The 21,964-nt window shown below is 33.8% G+C and overlaps 4 protein-coding genes across 11 annotated transcripts; 2 read left to right on the plus strand and 2 right to left on the minus strand.

The window, feature by feature from the left end:
• Window positions 1-212: 212 nt before the first annotated feature.
• On the plus strand, window positions 213-1,070 carry LOC133037187 (uncharacterized). The gene has a single exon (XM_061114047.1). It carries the CDS (start codon window positions 213-215, stop codon window positions 1,068-1,070), a length of 858 nt encoding a protein of 285 aa, XP_060970030.1.
• A 6,023-nt stretch (window positions 1,071-7,093) lies between these two features.
• On the minus strand, window positions 7,094-9,397 carry LOC115714599 (uncharacterized). Of its 2 annotated transcripts, XM_061114667.1 has the most exons (6): window positions 8,968-9,393; window positions 8,779-8,854; window positions 8,582-8,680; window positions 8,148-8,341; window positions 7,700-7,985; window positions 7,094-7,358 (listed from the first exon to the last, which is right to left on the minus strand). In XM_061114667.1, exons 1-6 carry the CDS (start codon window positions 8,971-8,973, stop codon window positions 7,339-7,341), a joined length of 681 nt encoding a protein of 226 aa, XP_060970650.1. In that variant the 5' UTR covers window positions 8,974-9,393; the 3' UTR covers window positions 7,094-7,338. The 2 variants fall into 2 exon arrangements, with proteins under 2 accessions (XP_060970650.1, XP_030499203.2); XM_030643343.2 differs by having other exon boundaries at window positions 8,148-8,680; window positions 8,968-9,397.
• Window positions 9,398-13,840: 4,443 nt separating this feature from the next.
• LOC115712825 (uncharacterized) lies at window positions 13,841-17,797 on the minus strand. Of its 7 annotated transcripts, XM_061114671.1 has the most exons (6): window positions 17,588-17,748; window positions 16,813-16,907; window positions 16,671-16,722; window positions 15,226-15,501; window positions 14,302-15,129; window positions 13,841-14,180 (listed from the first exon to the last, which is right to left on the minus strand). In XM_061114671.1, exons 4-5 carry the CDS (start codon window positions 15,488-15,490, stop codon window positions 14,333-14,335), a joined length of 1,062 nt encoding a protein of 353 aa, XP_060970654.1. In that variant the 5' UTR covers window positions 15,491-15,501; window positions 16,671-16,722; window positions 16,813-16,907; window positions 17,588-17,748; the 3' UTR covers window positions 13,841-14,180; window positions 14,302-14,332. The 7 variants fall into 7 exon arrangements, with proteins under 7 accessions (XP_060970654.1, XP_030497069.2, XP_060970655.1 ...); XM_030641209.2 differs by having other exon boundaries at window positions 14,302-15,501; window positions 17,588-17,754; XM_061114672.1 differs by lacking the exon at window positions 16,671-16,722.
• Window positions 17,798-19,083: 1,286 nt separating this feature from the next.
• LOC115712126 (sm-like protein LSM5) lies at window positions 19,084-21,386 on the plus strand. The gene is made up of 4 exons (XM_030640360.2): window positions 19,084-19,262; window positions 19,376-19,499; window positions 20,893-20,965; window positions 21,146-21,386. Exons 1-4 carry the CDS (start codon window positions 19,229-19,231, stop codon window positions 21,176-21,178), a joined length of 264 nt encoding a protein of 87 aa, XP_030496220.2. The 5' UTR covers window positions 19,084-19,228; the 3' UTR covers window positions 21,179-21,386.
• Window positions 21,387-21,964: the final 578 nt, after the last annotated feature.

The raw sequence follows: 21,964 nt of genomic DNA on the forward strand, positions 1-21,964 counted from the left end.
CTGTTATTACTATGACCAATAGGAATGCTTGTTCTAGTACATTCCTGTGTGTATTTATTTCCCCTTTGAATTCATTCGTAAATGAGCTGAGAGAATTAATACAACATCAATATACAGAGCCTTTTTCTCCTCTTTTTACTCTGTTTAGCTTGGTATCAGAGCTAAATAAATCTTGGGCTCCTTGATTTATGGAAAACCCCACATCAGCCGAAATGTCATCTGCATCCAACCCTGCAAATGAACCTTCACCAGCTGACACAGTCAACACACCAGCCATAACTCCAGCTCCACCAGTCCAATCTTTTCCCTTTCAAAGTCTTGCCCCACTCACCATAAAACTTGATAGATCAAACTATCCCTATTGGAGGTCCCAAGCTCTCCCAGCCCTTCGGGCTCATGATCTTGAGGGCTATGCTCTAGGAACAAAACACTGTCCACCTCAGTTTGTTGATAATACAATCGGAGGCCCTATACCAGATGAACCGAGACAACTAAATCTCGGGTTTGCGATGTGGAGGCGCACGGATCAATCAGTTCTCAGTTGGCTTCTTAACTCCATTTCTGAGTCCATGTTTGGACATGTGGTCAACTGTTTATCTTCTCATGACCTCTGGGTCACTCTGGAAAACTCATACACCACCAGCTCTAAAGCTAGAACTCTGCAACTTCGATTTCAGCTGCAGTCTCTCAAAAAAGGGAGTCTCTCTATACATGATTATATTCTAAAAATGAAAAATATTGCTGATGGTTTGTCTGCCGCAGGTCAGCTTCTATCTGATGATGATTTAATTCTTTACATACTTGGTGGACTCGGCCATGAATATGAGGCAGTGGTGGTCAACTTAACATCTAGGCATGATCAAGTCACATTGCAAGAAGTGCAATACATGTTGCAAAGTCAAGAAATCCGTTTGGAACAACTCAATTCAGCCTCAAACGACTCATCTATGCCTGCTGCTCATCTCGCCACTCAAATGCGCAGATCTTTGAACCTTAACAGCCATACCCATAACCCAAACCAACACTCCAGCAGTCGTTCCTTCAATCCCTCCGTAAAGAGGACGCACTAACAATACCGACCATCCGCCAACTTTTGCACCACAGAACCATGCCACATAGCAAACTATCCACAAACATAGCCTCTTCAGCCAAGGATTCGACCAGTGCTCTAGAACAATCACACCCTAAGATTTTAACACAACTAATCAAAGCGATGGACATATAGCAACAAAATTATTGTTATGTGACGAAGTTAAGACTGACTTTTTCAATTACGAAAAAACACATGTAAATAATAGTATTTTATTGTAAAATTCTCCTCCTTTTTGCAATGCATGCCATATAGGAAAATCCAAATATAAGCATTACAGTAGTTACTTTCTAACGATTTTATTATAGGAAAATTTACATGGATATTCCCTCTCAAACTAAAATCTGATGTGAAAAATGCATTCCTTAACTTTCAAAAGTTTGTTGAAAGGAAATTTGACACAAAAATTAAGACTCTCCAATCGGACTGGGGAGGAGAATATAGGAATCTTGCACCTTTTCTAGAGTCAATAGGAGTTCATTTTAGACACCCTTGTCCTCACACTCACGCTCAAAATGGAAAATCCGAGCGAAAACATCAACACATCATTGAGATGGGCTCACTCTTCTCTCACAAGCCTCTATGCCATTGCGGTTTTGGTGGGATGCTTTCAGCACACCAACCTTAGCTCACAAATCACCAATCGAAACACTCTTCAAAGTCACACCGAACCTGAAATTTCTCAAAGTTTTTGGAAGCGCTTGTTTTCCACACCTCCGGGCCTACAACAACCACAAACTCGACTTTCGTTCTTCCAAATGCGTGTTCCTTGGATATAGTCCCAACCACAAGGGTTACAAATGTCTACACCCAAGTGGACGCATATACATTGCTCATAGTGTGTCTTTCAATGAACTCGAATTCCCATTCTCAACTGGTTTTGGACAACCCGACTCTACATCACCCATGTCATCACCAATAATTCATTACAATCATTGGCTGCCTTTTCTATCCTCTCCCACGTTTCACGAGAATGTTGATGATGATGTACCACATGTTACCACTTGTAACGTCCCCACTTCAAGCCTCCATTGGGCCCTTACACCCACGGAATGAATGGCTCTTATACACGAGTACGTCACTCTGGCTGCTTCCTGGATCGATGACTGACCCTACAGACCAACACGAGTGTTTCCAGCGTGCTTTGTCCTCACTCGCACGCTTCCTGGGAAAACTTCCCAGGAGGTCACCCATCCTAAAATTGCTCCCAGGTCAAGCACGCTTAACTGTGGAGTTCTTTCGTGATGGGCTACCGAAAAACAAGATGCACCTTGTTGACATAGGTAGTACCAATCAATCCATTTAAGCTCTCTTCAACTGTGTAGTCCCATACCTACACAAGCCTCGTAATCATCCCACTCGACCTTCCCTGTGCGCGTGGGATTGCACAAACCTTACCCGCATTTCCCTCACGGATCACGGACTACCGACCGTCACAATCACCCCCTTACGGGGTCCGACGTCCTCGTCGACCACACTTCCGCCGGGTCAAGGCTCGATACCATTCGTAACGTCCCCACTTCAGTTCCTCCATCGGGCCCTTACACCCACGAATGAATGGCTCTTATACACGAGTACGTCACTCGGGCCGCTTTCCCCGGATCGATGATCGACCCTACGTACCAACACGAGTGTTTCCGCCGTGCTTTGTCCTCACCGCACGCTTCCCGGGAAAACTTCCTGTGAGGTCACCCATCCTAAAATTGCTCCTGTGTCAAGCACGCTTAACTCGTGGAGCTTCTTTCGTGATGGGCTTACCGAAAAACAAGATGCACCTCGTCGACATAGGTAGTACCAATCAATCCATTTAAGCTTTCTTCAACTGTGTAGTCCCATACCTACACAGTCTCAGAATCATCCCACTTGACCTTCCCCAGGCGGTGTGGGATTACACAGCTTACCCGGTATTTCCCCTTACGGATCACGGGACTACTGACTGTCACACCACTGATCACTCTCCTTGTTTTGCAGGACCCGAAGCATCATCTCACTCAACACCTTCATCGCATGGATCATCCAAAACACAACATGATAGTCCCAACACCACTGATTCCTTGTCCACCATCCCACCAGCCATACATCTACCTATTCAATCCATTACACCAAACTCACCATCTGCATCTTTTTCTCCTTCCCCTACCCCTGCACCCGTGCCTCCCATGCCCTCTCATCCAATGGTCACTCGCTCCAAGGCTGGCATATTTAAACCCCGTACTTTCCTAGCCTCCCTCCTTCACAATCCCCATTTACTGGCCTTCTCTCTATCCACTCCTTCCTCTCCTGAAATCGCCTTGACCATTCCTGTTTGGAAGAAAGCCATGGATGATGAGTATTTTGCTCTCAAACGCAACAACACATGGTACCTTGTACCTCGCCTCCCTCACATGCATGTTGTGGATAATAAATGGATTTTTTGCCACAAGTTCAACTCGGATGGTTATCTTCAACGGTGCAAAGCCCGTCTCGTTGCCAAAGGCTTCCAACAACAACCGGGTGTCGACTTCTTTGACACATTCAGTCCGGTCGTAAAGCCATCCACAATTCGGGTTATCTTATCATTGGCTGTCACTCATGGTAGGGATGTCCAACAAATTGATATAAACAATGCTTTTCTCAATGGCACACTAGAAGAGGAGGTGTACATGACTCAACCCATTGGTTATGTTGATCCCTCTTTTCCTACTGCTGTTTGCAAGCTTAATCGCGCCATCTACGGCCTCAAACAGGCACCCCGTGCCTGGTTCGATACTCTTCGTAATGCCCTGCTCAAACTTGGTCTGCGGAATTCGGTATCCGACACCTCTCTGTTTTTTCTTACAGAAGGCGATGCTCGTCTCTATGTCCTAGTCTACGTTGATGACATTCTCCTCACTGGTAACAATTCCAACAGAGTCCTCAACATCATCTCCCAACTCAACACTCAATTCTATCTCAAATCCCTTGGGTCTGTCACCTATTTCCTTGGTTTTGAGACAAGTAGGGGGCATGATGGTATGCACTTATCTCAAACCAAGTACTCACTGGATCTCTTAAAAAGAACTCACATGCTAGAAGCAAAACCGTGTCCCACTCCAATGATCCAAAGCAACAAACTTCATCTACAAGACAGCCCTCCATTTGAAGATATCACTCAATATAGGAGTGTCATCGGAGCTCTACAATACCTTACACTAAGCAGACCCGACATCGCCTTCTCGGTAAACAAATTGAGCCAATTCTTGCAAGCTCCAACACAAAATCATTGGCTGGCATGCAAACTGTTGCTATATTTTATTAATACTACGCAAGTATACGCAATCAAGTAGTAAATCTCACACAGGTGAGGTCGATCCCACAGGGAATTGGATTAAATACCACTAAACTATACTTATAATTCTATCTGGCAGATCAAAAGTAATTATGATTTAAAAATAGTAAAGTATGAAAGTAATTCAGAAAACTTAATAACACAATTGAAAGTTGAGCAAGATGAGATAATAGGGAGGAGAATCCTGTTGTTGTTTACCCAAATCGTTAATGCTTAATTACTATCCTATTCTTGAAGTGAATGACAGATTATGAAATAACCTAGCTCCTTTCAGATCTTCTAGATTCTAAATCACATGTTATCTAATTTTTTTAAATAAAATATTTTAAAATAAAGGATAATTAAGATATTTACTTTCTAACTATTTCATGTAAATACTTTCGTTTCACATAGAACATCGATTATCTTAATTTTAGCATTCTCAATTCTCACTTTTCAGATTTTGAATTGAGATCATAGAACATGCACAAGGTGATCAATCTTAAACATGAAATTAAACACAAATTAAGATAATTTCACAAACAAGAATGGAGGAATGGTAATTAAACATTAACTAGGCAAAACATTAAACAACAATCATCATCCTCCCTAAATGGGAAATTTAGTTCAGAAACAAATCCATAACCATTCCTATAGCAATATTCAACATAAATAAATTAAAGAGGAATAAAGAAAAGAACTGTTGGTGGATGAATTCCTGATCTTCACTTCAATCTCTCGTGCTCTTCCTCGCCGCTCTCACCGTATTTTAGGGTTTCTGATCGCTCCCCCAGACTTCCAATCGCAGTTTTCTATTTATAACTGAAATTTAGGGTTCGATGGACGAAAATGCCCCTGGTCCGTACGGGATCTCGCCGCGGCTAAGCTCCCTCTCGCTGCGGCGAGATAATTGAAAATAAGGGGTCTCTCTGTATCTCTTAAATGGCCGCGGTGAGACTATTCATCGCCGCGGCGACTGAAGCCCTCTAGATTTTCGAGATCGCGCGGCAAAGTTGTATTTGTAGCGCGCCAGTATGTGCACAATTACTCGAATTTGTGTGTTTTCTTCTCAGCACATCTTTTAACGAATTTCTGCACCCGAGACCTCTTTTATTCCAAAGAACCTGAAAACATAGAAAACAAGCGTAATTCCGTCCCAACACAGCTAAAAACGCACATAAATTAGATCCATAACATAGGCTAAAAATAGCCTAACACAAACGTATTCTGAGATACATCTCAGGACAATGGATGGAGTTCAGACACTATCTCTCAAAGAATGCCAAAATGTTAAAAATGATTTTAGGGGTCAATTGTAATATATTGAAAGGAAATAAGGGAGCATAACTATTTATTATCATTATTATTATTATTATTATTATTATTATTATTATTATTATTATTATTATTATTATTATTTTAAGAGTTAATACCATTTTGAATTTTGTGTTTTATAAAAGTTATGGATTAAATTATTTATTTTATAAAATGATAAATTAGATCTGACAAATTGGATCATATATTTTTTTTTAAAAAAAAAATAGTATTAAATAGCACCTTGAATTAATTTTTTTTGTAAAATAAAACTTAATAATAACTCGATATAGAGGTATTATGACAAAGCTGACTACGTTCTTATATATGTTCGTGCTAGAATTATTTTCAAGTTGATTATATTAAAAAAAAATTATCAAAAATGAAATTTAGAGTCCTATATGTACTATTTAAAAAAATACATAATTCATTCTATCATTTAACAAAATAGATAGTCCAATTAATAACTTTTACAAAATACAAAATCAAAAAAATATTAATCATTTTGAATTATTATGTTTATAACACTTAAATATTCAATATTTGCAAAAGTATTTAGATGATTAACTTTGTAGCAAATATCCCTTAAAATTTTGATTTAATGTTAACCTTTTATTTAGTTAGTTATTAGTTGGTGGTTTTTTCAAAAATATTGAATTTTAAACAAAAGTTTACAATTTTACTGTTAAAAAATATTATCTTTTCATAAAATAATGGGTAAATACTATTTTGGACCTTGTGTTTTGCAAAAGTTATCAATTGGACCCTCTGTTTTGTTAAATGACAAAATGGACCCTGTATTTTCTAAAATAGTACAAATAGGACCCTGAATTGATTTTTTGTCAAAATAAAAATTAATTATAATCCGATTTAAAAGTGTTATGACAAAATTGTTTACATTTTTTATATCTGTTCGTATTAAGAATTGTTTTCAAGTTGATTATATTAAAAAAAAAAGTTGTCAAAAATTAAGCTCAGGATCCTATTTTTATTATTTTGGAAAATACAGGGTCCTTTTTGTCATTTAACAAAACACAGGGTCCAATCTGTAACTTTTGCAAAATACAGGGTCTAAAATGGTATTTACCCTAAAATAATCTTAAAACAACAAAATAAAATAATTAAAACAACAATAAAACAACTAAAATATAAAACCACCTTATTAATTTCTTGCCTATAAAATTGTGGTCCATTTTTAATAATTGAATAAAAGTTCATTCATATTTCATATTCCTAAAAAGAAAACGTGGCACTTTAACATTCATTCGAGGCCTAAAAATTGTTCTTATTTGTGTTTATTGAATTGCCATAAATTTTATATTAAATACTTTTCCCAACTCATAATTTGAAAGCTCAAACATTCTTTATTTTTGTTCCTTTCACACACTAAGTAACATAATCACATTTTAGAATTCACAAAATGCAATTATTTTTTTTTTTTATTATTAAATAGCTCATTGATGTTGAAGTTAATTAACTGTGCAGGAGGTACACATGAAATCCTTACATTAAAGTTTACATTCAAATCCTCTGTAACCTCTAAAAAAAAGAGTTAAAAAAACAAAAACTAATTAATAACAAAAATCTTCAAGAATTTTATATTACAATTTCTCAAAAGTTGATGCAAATCATCTTCAAAACTTGTTCTTCATAGCTCTAGCACCACAACTGTTAAAAAAAACATAAAAACAGTAATTAGCTTAAGAATCCTAACATTGGTTGTATGCAGGGCCGATCTTAAAATATAATAAATCATAAAAGATAATAAATTTTTGAATCTTTATTTAAAAAAATGTGATATTTTTTAAAATTAATAAAAAAGTATAATTTTTTTTTTTAAGTTCTTGCCCACTTATGCTCAGGACCGAGCCTGGTTGTGCTTGTGAATTTCTTGAGCTAATATCGTAATTAGTTTTATGATAAGAGTTTTGTGATGTCGATTAATTGAAGCTCGAATATAACAAAAAAAAAAAAATAATAGTAATAAGGGTAAGTCATAATGAGCTTACATTCAGAGTCTGTTGTGATCCAATTTCCTTTCTTTGGGATACAATGATGGTCTGAATTATAAACTTCAATATCATTACTAGTTGAAGTTAATGAGAGTTTCATCATGCTTAGATTTGGATCATTCTTTAAAGAATTAGTAGCCATTGAAATGGTTGAATAAGTAGAAGAAGTAGTAGTGGAACAGCTTTCTAAATCCCATCTGAAACTTATTTTAGGCGATTCGAGACTCAGTTCATCATCATCTGGTACTGCTTTTAGAGCTCCTTTGTTTCTAAATAGTAGAACCTGAAAAATTAACATACATAACAACACACTACTTCAATAATATGTTTTTTTCTATTATATTATGCTATGTTACTAGGCTTTTGAATCTGGGTGTATGTTGGAAGTTCTGGGTTCGAGTAATATATAAATACTTAAATGTTTAGTAAAATAGAAAAATGTTACCTTCCTGCCCATGAATTTGGCTCCTTTGTCTGATTTAGCATTAGAAGCCCATCTCAAGAGCTCCTTCATTCTAGAAATGGTTTTGGACTTGGTGTTGGTGTCAACCTTCTTTTCATTGGAGTCATTTTTTGTGTCGTTTTGCTTGTTGGTAAAAGTTGATGCTGTCGTTTCACTAATTGGTAAAACTCTGTTCCCTGCATGAGAAGTTTGATCTGCCTTACTTATAACAATTCCTAATCCTTTATTACCAATATCTTCTTTCTTCATCTTCATTGAGTAGTAGTAATTGTACTTAACCCAATTATCTCTTGTTGTATCAATGTCACAACAAAAATTACTACTAAGACTCTTCAAATTAATTGTGCTGTAAAAGCAAGCTGTTGATATATCCTTTCTACAAAGGAAAAAAAGCTTTAAAAACTTTTTATTATTACCTTCAATTTTTTTGGATTTGATGTTCTTATTATTAAACTTCCCAAAAACCCCATCATCTTGTTTAAACACAATGCTATGTTTTTGTTTAGGTTTTTGATCTGAAAAAACAAAACCAAAACTTTGTAAATTACATAAAATAAATTAATGTAATAATTAGTGAAAAAGAGAAAAAGGGTATAATTATTAAGTGTCATACCAATAATAACTCTGTCTTTCTCTTCTTTTCCCTTTTCCTCACTTGTTGTTGACTTGTTAAAAAGCCATTGAAAAAGCTGTCACAATTAACAAATTGTGTTGTGTGAAAAATGATGAGATTTGAATTTGATAGAGAATAATAATAATAATAATGCTTTGTTTTGTGAAACTATATATAAGAAATGTTCACCTGCATGTTTAGGTAGTTTAGAGGTCTCTTCTTTTTATAGAGTAATGTTTTTTGTGTGTGTGAAGAAGGAGTCAAGAAAGAACTAAAATGGTCAAATGGACAGCACTAAAAGATCTATCTGTACTATCAAATAAGCCAAAAGATTCTTGTCTAGTGTTTTGAGGCTCTATAAGAGAAGAAGACAAAAAGGCCAAAAAATGAAGTTGAATCTAAGGAAGATGGGGGAGACAACCTAGCAATGTGTGGAGAGGTGTTGGCTATGGATTCTTAGTAACATGGGAACTTACACACATATATATATATGTGTGTGTATATGTATGTGTAAGGTGATCATGTGGATGGTTCTTCTAAGTGCTAAGAAAATAGGTTTTGATTTAGCATAATCTCTTGAATTGTGTTTTGCATTCGTGGCGTTTTGTTTGGCCATACACTTGTGCGTACATGGCTCAACCATCTAATTTGGTTGGTCCCCATATCATAAGATCAAATATTGAATTTGTCTAACATAATTACTTTGAGAAATGGACTTAAATAAGGAGTGTTATATTGTGTTATGGGAAATAAATTATGCACTACAATATTTAATAAAATAACACACATTTATTTAAGATGGAAGCTATTGTTTTGAAATATATTATTATGTCAATTTTGTGTAATTTTTTAGTGCATATTTTGTACACTATGGTTATGTTTGATGAATAAAATTGGAATAAAAATTAGTGAAAGGTACATATTTTATGGATTTTTATATAATATGTGCAAAAATATGTTTTTTTTTCTTAAAAAAAAAAAGTTAATTTATTGAAAAAATTGAAAAAATATATAAAATAAGGCAATTAGTTACCTAATTACTCTAAATTACTTCTCTCATATTATTTTATTTTCGAAAGAAATCCATATTTAAGTATTTTGCTAAAAAATACCATAAAAGTGAAAGTTTCTTAAAAATTATAGATTAGAAGAAGAAAGAGTTGGGATGGAAGGTAATAATGATAAAAATTGGATAAGATAATATTATTCCAAAATTAAGGGAATTATTTTGGTGTGATAACATTATCTAAATATAAACTAATTAAAGATTAAAAATGTGTTAATTATTATGATCTAAAATCACAATATTTATGATTGGTTTGGTAGTAGTCACTATGGTCATATCTAATGACTAGTGAAGTGATCATATAAAATTTTATGACAATCTAAGAGAATTTATTTTGATGAAAAATAGTCATATGGTTCAAAAAGGACTCTTACCCTTTTAATATATATGATCCAATAATTAAGCTTAATATGATGTTAACAAATTCCACTACTCCAAAAAGCAAGCTTTTTTATTTGTTAGTTTCTCAAGTTGATTTTACTTTAGCTATGTGTCTCATTAAAGATCACATAAGAGACACCGTACTACTTGACTAGGACACTCATTTTTCTAGCTACTTATATCATTAATATTAACATACAAAAATAATATATATTCATTATTATCAACAACCAAAACACCAATATATTAAATTATTGTCCAGCAAGAAATAATACAAAAACATTGATCCATATATTCAGCATAAAAGTTTATCTTCATCAGGAGAAAATAAAAATTAAGAGAAAATTCAAATATAGTATGTACAAAAGAACAAACTAAACTTAAATTTTCAGATTTTTTTTAATTAAAATATTAAAGAAGGGAAGGTTCATCCTAATCTTTTAGCTAAGAATATTCCAAGTTCCAAAGTCTGATTTATACCCTCTCAGTCTGCATGTGATATATATGTACCTTAATTAAAATACTTATAATGGATGTTTGTTTTGGCATATGGGGATGGATAATATTTTTTTTTTTTCAATGAGAGGAAAATATTATATAAGTAAGTTGTAATTTATATATTTATTTATATGTATCATTACATGTGAGAACTATACAATAGCTTATTTTTATCTGGTGTCACATGGAAAATGGCATCTAATAAATTATGTAACACTGTGTTAACTAACATGCATAGTCATATATAGTGTAATATTTCATAGTTTAAAAATTATCATGTCGATTTAGTTTTGAAGGCAAACCTATCACTTTCAACGTTTTAATGAAATGTTTTATGGTTTTGGTACAAAATTATATCTATTTATCCAATGACTGAAATGATAATCACACAACACAATTATATAGGAAAAAAAATAGATGAGATCGATCCACTTCTAAATAATTATGAGAAGAGATAACAAAAGCCTATCTCCAAAGAATGTTAATTTACCAATGTAATAAAATATTAAATGGTATACAGCGGCATAAGTATTTAAAGTTTTAAGTTTGTAAGTGACATAATTTAATATTTATTTTAGTGGCATACCCAAAGTTTGTAAAACTGTAATTTTTTTTCTAATTTTGTCAGTACATATTCTGTTATTATTTTAAACATGACACATATAAGACTCAGATTCTAGATCATTAGGTCTAGACAGAAACATATGTAATATCAGTTATTTTCAAATATTTTTTTAATAAATTTAAAACAAAGTCTGTACTAACGAAACTGAAAGAAATTATAATTTTACAAATACTAGGTCTTATTATGCTGTTAAAAATAAACATTGAGCTTATATCACATATAAATTTAAAACTTTAAGTACTTATATCGTTATTTGCTCTTAATTAAAATATAAGTGTTCTATATAAAAATTTAGGACTAAACTAATTTGATTGTTATGTCAAGTTTTCCAAAAAAAAATTGTCAAAATATGAAATGAAACTATACCTTTAATATTGAAAAAGAAGAATAAAGAATTTATTGATTAATAATATTGTCTTCACATTTGAGATTTCTCCCATGAATTTACTTAAGACTCAAGAGATTTTACTGTCGTCAATTTTTCTAAAAAAAAAAAAAAGAAAGGATGAACTAATTAGGAGAATTAGCGGCTTAAGTCTTATTCTTTTCTAACTATAACAATTAAATCCTAGTTTTTTTTTTTTTTCATTCAAAAACCTAATTTTTTTTCCGCAATAATCCCTTACGTTACCTTTTTTTTCATTAACATTTTATGGGATAGTGAGAAACATATATAACTATGTTAAATTCAGAGAAAAAAAATCAGCAAAAAAGAAAAATAAATAAAAACTTAAATGCTACTATTTTGAAAGAAAAAATTTGTAGTTTTCATTGAGAAATTTGATATTTCATGTTTACATGTGATTAAAAATTTTCTTTTAAACTCACAATAACTAATATTTGTAGGATATAATAACTTTTATAATATCCTTAAAATAACCCCATTTACATCACCCCTCTCTATTCTTCTCTCTTTCACTCTTACTGCCGAGCTCCCCTACCCCTCTCATCGGACCACACATTGGATACCGTGGGACCCCAAATCGGTTCCCATATTGGACCCCATATCGGACCCTTCCCATCGAACTTACGTCTCCTACCTCGCAAACTCACAGTTTCACTCGACCCTATCGGACCCCATCGGACCTACATCGGACCTTGCCCAAATCACAGATCTGAAATTCTAAAAACTAAAAAATGGAACACGAAACTCACCTTTGATTGTTTGATTTGGTTTCGGGTGCGTCGTGGGTATGTCGTGGGTCGGTGGGGGTCTATGGGGTGGTGTGCCGTGGGTTGGGAATTTGAGAGAGAGAGAGGGAGAGAGAGAACAGAGATGTAGAGAGAAGTGTGGTTTGAAAAATGAGAGGGCATTTTTGGGTTTAATGTAAAATTGACTTATTTTTAAAATTTTGAAATACATAAATTTAGGGCATTAATTTTTCCCAATAGTATGCATAAATAGCTAAATTTCCCTTTTTATTTTAATTTTTTTATACGATGATGCGGAGTATAATTATTTAAGACATTCTTGCATATTTTTAATGAATTCACAATAATTTATAATATCACAAAATATGATTCAAACGGTTTATTTCAAACATATAAAATAATAGAGACATTACAACACAAATTATTTAAATCTTATTTTTAACATAAATTATTTTAAATATTTAGAATAACTATAATATACATTGTCATATAAAAAAAAATAGAATTAAAACTATTGAAATATCTAAAACACAAAAATAAAATACACTGGTACACTCAATTTTTATTTTTAGAGTGTACTTAATAATCATTTATTCTGATTCTACATATTGAATTAAAACTAATTTTTTTAGGAGAATAGTCATTTTGTAGATAATATTTTTACTCTCAATAATTACATTTAATTTATAGAACATAGAAAAACAAAATGCTAATGACGTATACATGTAGATGAGCCAAATCTTCACTTGATTTTTCCATTAGAACATATTCGGCAGTAATAAAAAGTTTAATTTAATGACTGGCAGATCCAAGACGTAATCATTAATAGCAAAGTGAATAAAATTTGTTATAGTGTGCAATTGAAAAGTCAATTGCCACGTCATAATCTCAATAAAGGCAAAGACAATAATAAAACCAAAAGCACAAACACAAGCTCGAATTCTGATGTGGAGCTACGACAAATCGTTAATGTTAATTTCAGGTGAAAGGGATATTGCCAGAGAGAAGAAAAAGCTAGAAGGAATGGAATGAGGTCGTTTTCTTGAAAAGATGATTAAGTAAGGAATGTTCATGGAGGACTGTTAAGGTGTCATTTTGTCGTGTTTTATTTCATGTCTGAATTTGATGGTAAAGAATTCGACCACGTTCAAACCATTTTCACGAGACATCTCAAACACTTCAACCAACCAACCAACCAATCCAACCATAATCACCAAATCATTATTAGCTTGAGTTGTGTGTTATTTTTGGCTTGTGGGATTGTTAAAATTTGCTGAGTCAAACTCTAAAGTTTCCACCTTTGAAAACTTATCACAACATAATGTATGTAATCAGATAAATGAGAAATCAACTTAACTTATATCATACAAAAGTTGCACAACAGTATTTCACAATACACAATTGGATTACATAAAACATCTTTCTTCAACTTTGATTCTAAACATTCATTCATGATCCCATCAGCATATTCTTCTATGCTTTTTCTTTTTCGGTTCCATTCCCATGGTTCTGGTAGAGACTTGAGTGAAGACCCTTTGAAATTCCCATCACCATGTCTGGCATACATGTACTGAGGCCGTCTCTCTTCCACCACCAAACAGGTGTGTCGGTCCGGCTCTCTGAAACCATGTTCCCCTATCATGAAAGATCGAAAAAGCAGGATCTTTCTTTTTCTTTTTTCTGCAAATTATTGGAACAATAATGGTGATGAAACCAACTGTGTCAGGTTTAGACCAATGCTAAGCTGACAATGTGATAGAATTACAGTTTCATTAGAAATCAAGAAACCGTGAAAATTTACCAGAGATAGGGAAAGAATGGCTTCACTATCATCATGGCTGTTCCTCATCAGACCTCGACCTTGTCAAGCGCCTACGCCTTCTGGGAACTGAAGAGGTATCTTCACCAGCGTCGCTTGATAAGCGTTGTTCTTCCTCCTCGTCTTCCTCTTCATCATCCTGAAGACCCAAAAGATTCTCGCCCCAAATCAACCGGCGATCAGTTACAGCCCCACCTGAACGACGATGATGCCTAGTCCATGCTCTTGGCCTTGGTCGGGATTCCCCACCATTGTCCATTGAACCGATCATTTGAAACAGAAACAGAGTAGTCCACCATGGGCCGTTAGCCTCACTTGTTCCATTAGCCCTCTCACCAGCTAGACGATCTCCATTTTCAATGACATAGTCCCCCACAACAACAGCTCCAGGCATTGCTGAGCGAATAGCACTGACCACATCACCGAGTTCTCTCTGGTGCTCTAGGCGTCGCCAGGCTCGTTCACGAGATGGATCAATATCTGAAGGTCGTGTTGCAGGATGAATGCGCCGAGCATGGCGGCGGAGCTCTTGGTAGTTACCAGAAAAGGAGCAAGTTTCGCGGGAGCAGCTTCGTCTCTTTGAGTTGAGGTACTTTCTTGCTTCTTCAACAACATCCCAGCCAAGCACATCTCCTCTGCACAAAGGACATTTCAAGCTCAAATTGGGCTCTGAAGAATTCTCCACATCTAACTCATCAAGTTCAACAACCCTTTCTCTAAAAGACTCAGATTCAACAGCTTCCACAATGCCTTCCTGTGTATCTAAAATACTATTTGGACCTTGAGTGTTGTTATTTTCTTGTGGTTGTTCTTCATGCAAATCAACAGATAAAACAGCATTGTTTTCATTAAGATTCAGATTATCATTACCCTCATTCAGATTTGGTCTCAAAGGTGTGTTCGTACCATAAGTATTGACAGATAAAGAACTGGATTCAGTAGGAATGTCAGTAGTACTGTCCCTTAATTTCTTAAACCGGTCCAAGCAGTTTGAATGCCTGTGGCTTGTATCACAAATGTAAGATCTACAACCCTTGTCATGAGAGCTGCAACGGAGCAGAACAGCATTATGGGGATGATCCATGCATATGGGGCAAGAAATTTCATCCAGTTCTTTGTGAAGACCACGGATATCTGAATCAGTACATAATCTTCTTTTGACACCAGCCATCTTGAAAGATACTGTGTAGTTTACTCAACACATTATAACTCATTAGAACACTAGTACTCTTATATAATTCAATATTCTAATCATTCAAAAAATTAACTCAATAGCAAATAAGCAACAACTACACCATTCAATGACTTGGAGAGAGAAAGAAAACAACAAACCAAGAATGAAAAAAATAAAAAATAAACAACTCTGTTCTGCCAAAAGGCATACACATTATGTTCATTTTACATACAAGAAAAGGCATAAATTTCAAATCTTTGTCAAAACTAAACCCGATATTACACCGCCAAAATTTACCGAATCAGTTTTGTTGTACAAGTCATAATGAGAGAGCAAATGTTTCCAATTAGGTATCTTCAACTATCTATTCAAGCCCAAGTCCAACTAGTCATTCGGAAAATCATTTTCTACCCACCTTTCTCATATCATCATCTCACCAGGTTTTATCGTCCATCCTTAGCAGAATTATGAAGCTATCATTTCCCAACCAGTCACCGAGTTGATGCAAGCCTGTTACCCTTAGTTGGTCATGTAAATCCAAGGAGAATCTCACAACATTCCCATATTTGTTACACCATAAAGTTACCTCTCACCTTCAAAGATCTTAATTGTTATTTTTATGACTGAAGTCCTTGATCCAATGACTATCACTATTCTTAAGAGGACTAAAAGTATAGCCCATCTTTAATCGAAGTTTAAGAGAAAATTAACATCTGCGGAGAGTAAGCTTTCTAAATGAAGTCGAAGCACGAAGCAAGGGAAAGTTGTGATTGTGATCACTAAACCAGCCACAAACCAAATCCCTCAAAGAATGACAGGCATAATGCACAAGAAAAAAATTGATTGCAAACGAAGTTTCTTAAGAACATACAGAAGTTTCCAAATAATAAAAAACATACTGAATGAAAACAATCCAGAAAGAAAAACTTATCAGTAATGGAATAGAATCAATTCATTTTGAGACTTAGAAACATAAAAGCTCACAAAGATCATGTGGAACATGTTCAAACAAAATAAATAACCTAGAAATACAGAGTTGAATGCTTGTGCAAGACAATAATCATAGTTACGTGATCACATACTTATACGAGATAAATAAGAACAAACAATAACAAAGCATACATGGTCAAAAACAGATTTTTCGGGCAAATAATCATTCAACTGCATTTATACTTACCAAGAGGAAGACCTCTAAGTATAGTCCCTACAGAGCTTCGGAATCTCAAATTCTGTTACCAATTCCGAAAAACTACTGAATCTTTACTCAACTCTATAAAGCAAATCACAAGGCAAGCACTCAAACAAAGGCTTCAAATTACCGGATAGCACTACAAAACTTGAAAAATACACTGGTTGAATGAAAAACTAGCAAGTATACTTGTCAAGCCACAGGCTCACCCATGAATCCAAAAACCTGCAGTTATGCCAGAAAACACAAGTGATGATCCCATACGCACATTATCTAGTAAAGACGTGCTGATCTTAATTTTATCATGTATGTTTCATTTACAAAAAAAAATAGTCCAAATATATTTATAAATACACAATATTTAAAACCTCACAATGATGTTAAAAAACTAAAGCAGAAGTACAGCAATAGATGATGAAATGCCAGAAATAATCCCAATAATTAAGATAATCTCCGATCATGGTTATTATGCAACCAACTTAAACGTGTAGATTAAAAGAAGATCAAGTATAATAGTTCAACTGGATACTTTCCTAATTTAACCCAATTAAAATCATAAATCCAAATTAATTTAACACGGCATTATACGATTCCAATAAAAAAGATACACCTTTTCAGTAAAAACAAGCATCTAAACAAATCCCTAAACCGCTTAATATACCGATCATCCATATTCCCAACGATTATCTAAACCCTAACCCTAAATTCAAAAAAGGGGATAAATTGGGTACACAATCAACAAGATATACATACATAATTACTTTTTCCCTAAAAATTACCCAATTGAAGAATGATCAAAGATAAGTCTCGATCAAACAATCAGATCAAGATTGAACTAAGGATGAATTTCATCATAATCAAAAAAAAATTAACCAAAAAAAAGGGAATGAAGGTCAGAATTTTACGAAAAGAAATTGAATCCGTCCTGAAAATGTGTCTTTGGTGAGATTGCGTAGAGAAGTTGCTGAGATTTAGGAATTTTTTTTTTTTTTTTTTTGCGTATAAATCCGAATATAGTGATATGCAGATATATATGTAGAGATGTTGCTGTTATCTAATCTCTTCTCTCCAATATTATTTAATTGAATTTATTTTATATTAATTAATAAATAGGCTCAAACTCAAAGTTGGGGACGATAAATAAACTCGGCTTGGCGGCTAGGCTACATTCTATGAGCCGAGCCTGTTTAAGCAAATATTCTTCGTGACACGTGTCTTTTATTCAGCGGTTCCGTACCTAGAATCTCTTCCACCTGTGAAGTGGCTCGTAGCCAGAGAGAGCTGATTCTCTTTGGAAGATTAGAGGCTCATATTTACTAACTGCCCTAATCCAAAAGTTTATTTGTCAACAGGTCTCTAATTATACATATTTTAGTAAGTTAGTCTTAATTAAAAAAAAAAAATTAGTCTCCTGATTTTAATTTCTTTATAACATTAGTTCTCATTTTTGATTACTAAGAGCATCTTTTATGGTAAAAATTTAAAGGATAAGGTAGACATATTAGGTGGTAAAATATTAAGATGAATATCATTTTAAAAATTTGTATAAATGCTATATAGTTAGGAATGTATATTTTTCTCATGGGGATAGGGCCCCGAGACCTGCTCTTAAAGGGATGGGGATTCCCTATTTAAATGGGAACGCGACGGGGATGGAGAATATTTTTTGTCCCTGAATGAAATGGGGTAGTTTACTGTTACACTTAACATAAGCTTTAGTAAATAGCCAAGCAGAATGAGGGTTTGGAGGATTTTACCGTGAAAAATTGGTTTATAAGGTTAAATGTGATAAATCATATAATTCATGTGATTTTACTGCCAATATTTATGTAGTTTTGCAGGGTAACCTAAATTTAACTTTCAATTGCAAATAAATACGTAAATTTATTTTTGACGATAATAATCGTAAAGATTATCTTTGAATTAGTTAATATTTGAAAGGGAAGAATAATCCTAAAGAAGATTTAAACCCCACGATATTTTCATAGTAGTATTCTAACTACATTAAAAAGTGTAATAAAATTAGTTATTATGTTAAAATAATAAAAGAGTAAACATTATTTTTGACCTTGTATTTTATAAAAATTATTAATTAGATTTTTTATTTTGATAAATAATAAATTGAACATCGTATTTTCTAAAATAATACTAAATAGTATCGTAAGTTGATTTTCTGTCAAAATAAAATTTTATAATAATCGGATATATATATATATGTGTTATGACAAAACTTATTATATTTATTATATATGTGCATGTTAAAATTTATCTTCAAATTAATTATATTAAAACAATTATTAAAAATTAATCTTAAAATATTATTTATACCATTTTGAAAATATAAGATCTATTTTATGAGAGAAAATCGAATAAGTAAATTTTGAAAAAAAAATTAGAATGATATTAGTTTCAATAATAAAAAGGAAATTGGGAAGGATAGTTTGGTCATCGGCATTCCGAAGTGTTAAAACCCCACACTCACTCTCAGTGGAGTCTCCCAAAGCTCCAACTCCATACTCGTACGGCCTTCAAATCTCTCAACAACCATGGCCAACAATCCCTCCCAGCTACTTCCTTCAGGTCTATTTCTATTTCCTTGTTATAATTTTCTCTTTGATTCCTTCTTTCTGTAACTTTCACGGGAAAATCAAACTCATTTTTTTTGGTTGGTTTTTCGTTGTGGAAACTCGCAGAGTTAATCGACCGTTGCATAGGGTCTAAAATTTGGGTCATAATGAAGGGCGACAAGGAGCTTGTTGGTACTCTTCGCGGCTTCGATGTTTACGTCAACATGGTTCTTGAAGACGTCACTGAATAGTATGCCTCTTCTCATAAATTACTCAATTTTGATTGAAAAACCCTAATGCATTTCTTAGGGTTTATTTAAGTTCCTTTGCTAGCTAAGAAATTACCTGCACCTTTTACAATTGATGTATTAGGATTTGGTTTATTTGTACATTTCCCCCTTACCTTTAATTTGTCAGAGAAAAGCATCAAGTATGGCTTTGATTCTTGCAAATTTTGTTTTTGAGGTTTTTAATGATTTTTCGATTTTCTTCTGTTTATATTCAATTACTTTACATTTCATATAGTTTTCAATTAAATTTTATAATGAAAAATTAGCATTCAGTCTTTTATGTTTGTTTAAGTAAATGTAAAATTTGCATCTTACTGGTAAATGGGCTATAGCTGGTAAACAGAAATTTGAAAGAAAAATAAAGAGAGTAGAGAGTTGAGAGTGCTGGCTAGTCATCTATCATACTACTAATGAAACATGACTTGAAGTAGAGTAGCCCAAGAACATGACATACTACCACAATATGCTTTTGTGTACAGCTGTACAGCTGTACATCTTATAATCTATTATAATTTCTGTCGTATAACTTGTAAGTTTGGTGGTAAGCTCATGGTTTACTCTCATCAGATTTTGGGTTTGATTTTTTATGGGGTTTAATTAGCAATTTATTAGAGTTTTCCAAAGGTATATGAAAAATTAAAAAGAAGGAAATGTTCAGTTTTCTCTGATACTGAAAAATGATTTATATCACTTTTCTGTGGGTGGACAAATCTTAATATCACCTTTTTTTAGATCATTCCGAATTGCATACATCTGTTATTATAATATCTCATTCTGTGTGAGAACTACCTAATAAAGTGATATAACTAAACATTCTGTACGAGTATAATATGCCCAAGGATGATATCAATGTTAGGAAATATGTAGACTGAAAGTTGCTTGATATCACCTAACCCTAACTTTCTGTGCTTCTGTGTTATCTAACTGTTCTGCCTAATAGTTTATTTTAACTTCTTACAACCATTTTGGGAAAAGTTACATCTATCTCGTTTGTCTTCTTTGCCATTGCCATTAAGTAATGCGTCTACATATTTTCACACTACTATGGGTTGATTGTTATTGTTCATGACATCCTGTGTTCTCCACATACACTTGGTAGTTTTTTTTATCTGGTCTTACATGTTTTTATGTTTGTCTTTATGTAATGAATAGAATTCATCGGCAACCCATGAGCATTAGGTTTAGTGGGCAGGCCTAAGGTTTGCTCCCATGGAGATTTTGATTCCCCATGTGAAACTACTTACCTATTTGCTTGAGGTTTCTGCCTCCCAAAGATTGTAGTGTTCAAGGGAGATCAAGTATAAGAAAATATAATATTCTAACTTGTGTAGTGCTTCTTTATTGAAATCACAGCGAGATCACTACCGAAGGAAGACGGATAACCAAGCTTGATCAGATTTTGCTGAATGGGAACAACATTGCAATTGTGAGTAAAACTGAATCTTTTGTTTGCTTGGTGAAAGCATATTATCTATTAGTATAGCCTGATTTATTCCTGTGGTTATGAGGTCTCCAAACCAAATATTCTTAGCTTTGACTTGTTTTCGGTGAGCTCTGCAGTGAGTTCTTATCGAAAGCTAACCTAACATTTTTGTGCACAATGCAGCTGGTTCCAGGTGGCTCACCAGAACCTGAATGAGAACGGCTAACCTCTACTTCAAGTTCACGATCTTTGATTCTCACGCGGTTGGAGCAGACTCGTTTTTATGAGAAATTATGCTCCAGTATGCATTTCTTTATTTTCAGCCTATTGGATTATGTAGGTGACATGGTTGTAGGATAATGGTGTGGGACATATCAGCTATCATTGTTAATGAAAGTATGCTTCAGTATGCTCTTTCTTAGTATTATTTGCTAATTGCTATTAATGAATGATAAATCTTGTTTTTTTGGGTACTATTATCAAAGATATAGGGTACTATTTTTTTGGGGTTATCTCGTGTGATGATGATCCCACAAATTTTAATCCGAGAAAAGTGAGAAGCCCAATGAGAGAGATGAATATGACACGATTAAAAGTAATTTGACCAAGATTACAAGTTAAAGAAATGTCATTTATAAACAAATTAATACATTGCATGTGGCTGCTTTGAGATTAGTGCTCGAGCTTATAAGTTAATGTACCCTTTAACACCAAAGAAGTACTATCCACGAAAAGTGAGACTAAATCAAATTGCGTGATTAAACATATTTCCATGAATTGGGGATTTGAATTCTGATATTGAATTGAACTACTAATAGTAGTATGAAATTTACTTGTTGCGAAGTGAAGGCTTTGAGTTGAGGAATTCGATGTGTTTAGTTTGGGTGATTACAGTTTTGTAGGCAGTGCCTGATGGTTTATGTGTTAGTGCTTTTATGTTGTTTGGTTTACTCTTAATAGTTGTATGAGTGGTTGTTTCTTGGGTGGAATTCTCCTCAGAAA

Source organism: Cannabis sativa, chromosome 4, assembly GCF_029168945.1.
Source record: "Cannabis sativa cultivar Pink pepper isolate KNU-18-1 chromosome 4, ASM2916894v1, whole genome shotgun sequence".
In the NCBI taxonomy this organism is placed as follows: Eukaryota; Viridiplantae; Streptophyta; class Magnoliopsida; order Rosales; family Cannabaceae; genus Cannabis; species Cannabis sativa.

What these genes read in the sequence shown, in the direction of transcription:
- LOC133037187 (XM_061114047.1), top strand. Translation starts at nt 213, where the DNA reads ATGTCATCTGCATCCAACCCTGCAAATGAACCTTCACCAGCTGACACA.
- LOC115714599 (XM_030643343.2), bottom strand. An exon ending in GAAAGACAGAGTTATTATTG is followed by an intron (nt 8,681 to 8,778) that starts GTATGACACTTA and finishes TTGTTTTTTCAG; the next exon opens with ATCAAAAACCTAAACAAAAA. An exon ending in GATCACAACAGACTCTGAAT is followed by an intron (nt 7,359 to 7,699) that starts GTAAGCTCATTA and finishes TTTTTTTAACAG; the next exon opens with TTGTGGTGCTAGAGCTATGA.
- LOC115712825 (XM_061114668.1), bottom strand. Translation starts at nt 15,490, where the DNA reads ATGGCTGGTGTCAAAAGAAGATTATGTACTGATTCAGATATCCGTGGT.
- LOC115712126 (XM_030640360.2), top strand. Translation starts at nt 19,229, where the DNA reads ATGGCCAACAATCCCTCCCAGCTACTTCCTTCAG. An exon ending in CTCCCAGCTACTTCCTTCAG is followed by an intron (nt 19,263 to 19,375) that starts GTCTATTTCTAT and finishes GGAAACTCGCAG; the next exon opens with AGTTAATCGACCGTTGCATA. An exon ending in CTTGAAGACGTCACTGAATA is followed by an intron (nt 19,500 to 20,892) that starts GTATGCCTCTTC and finishes TTGAAATCACAG; the next exon opens with CGAGATCACTACCGAAGGAA.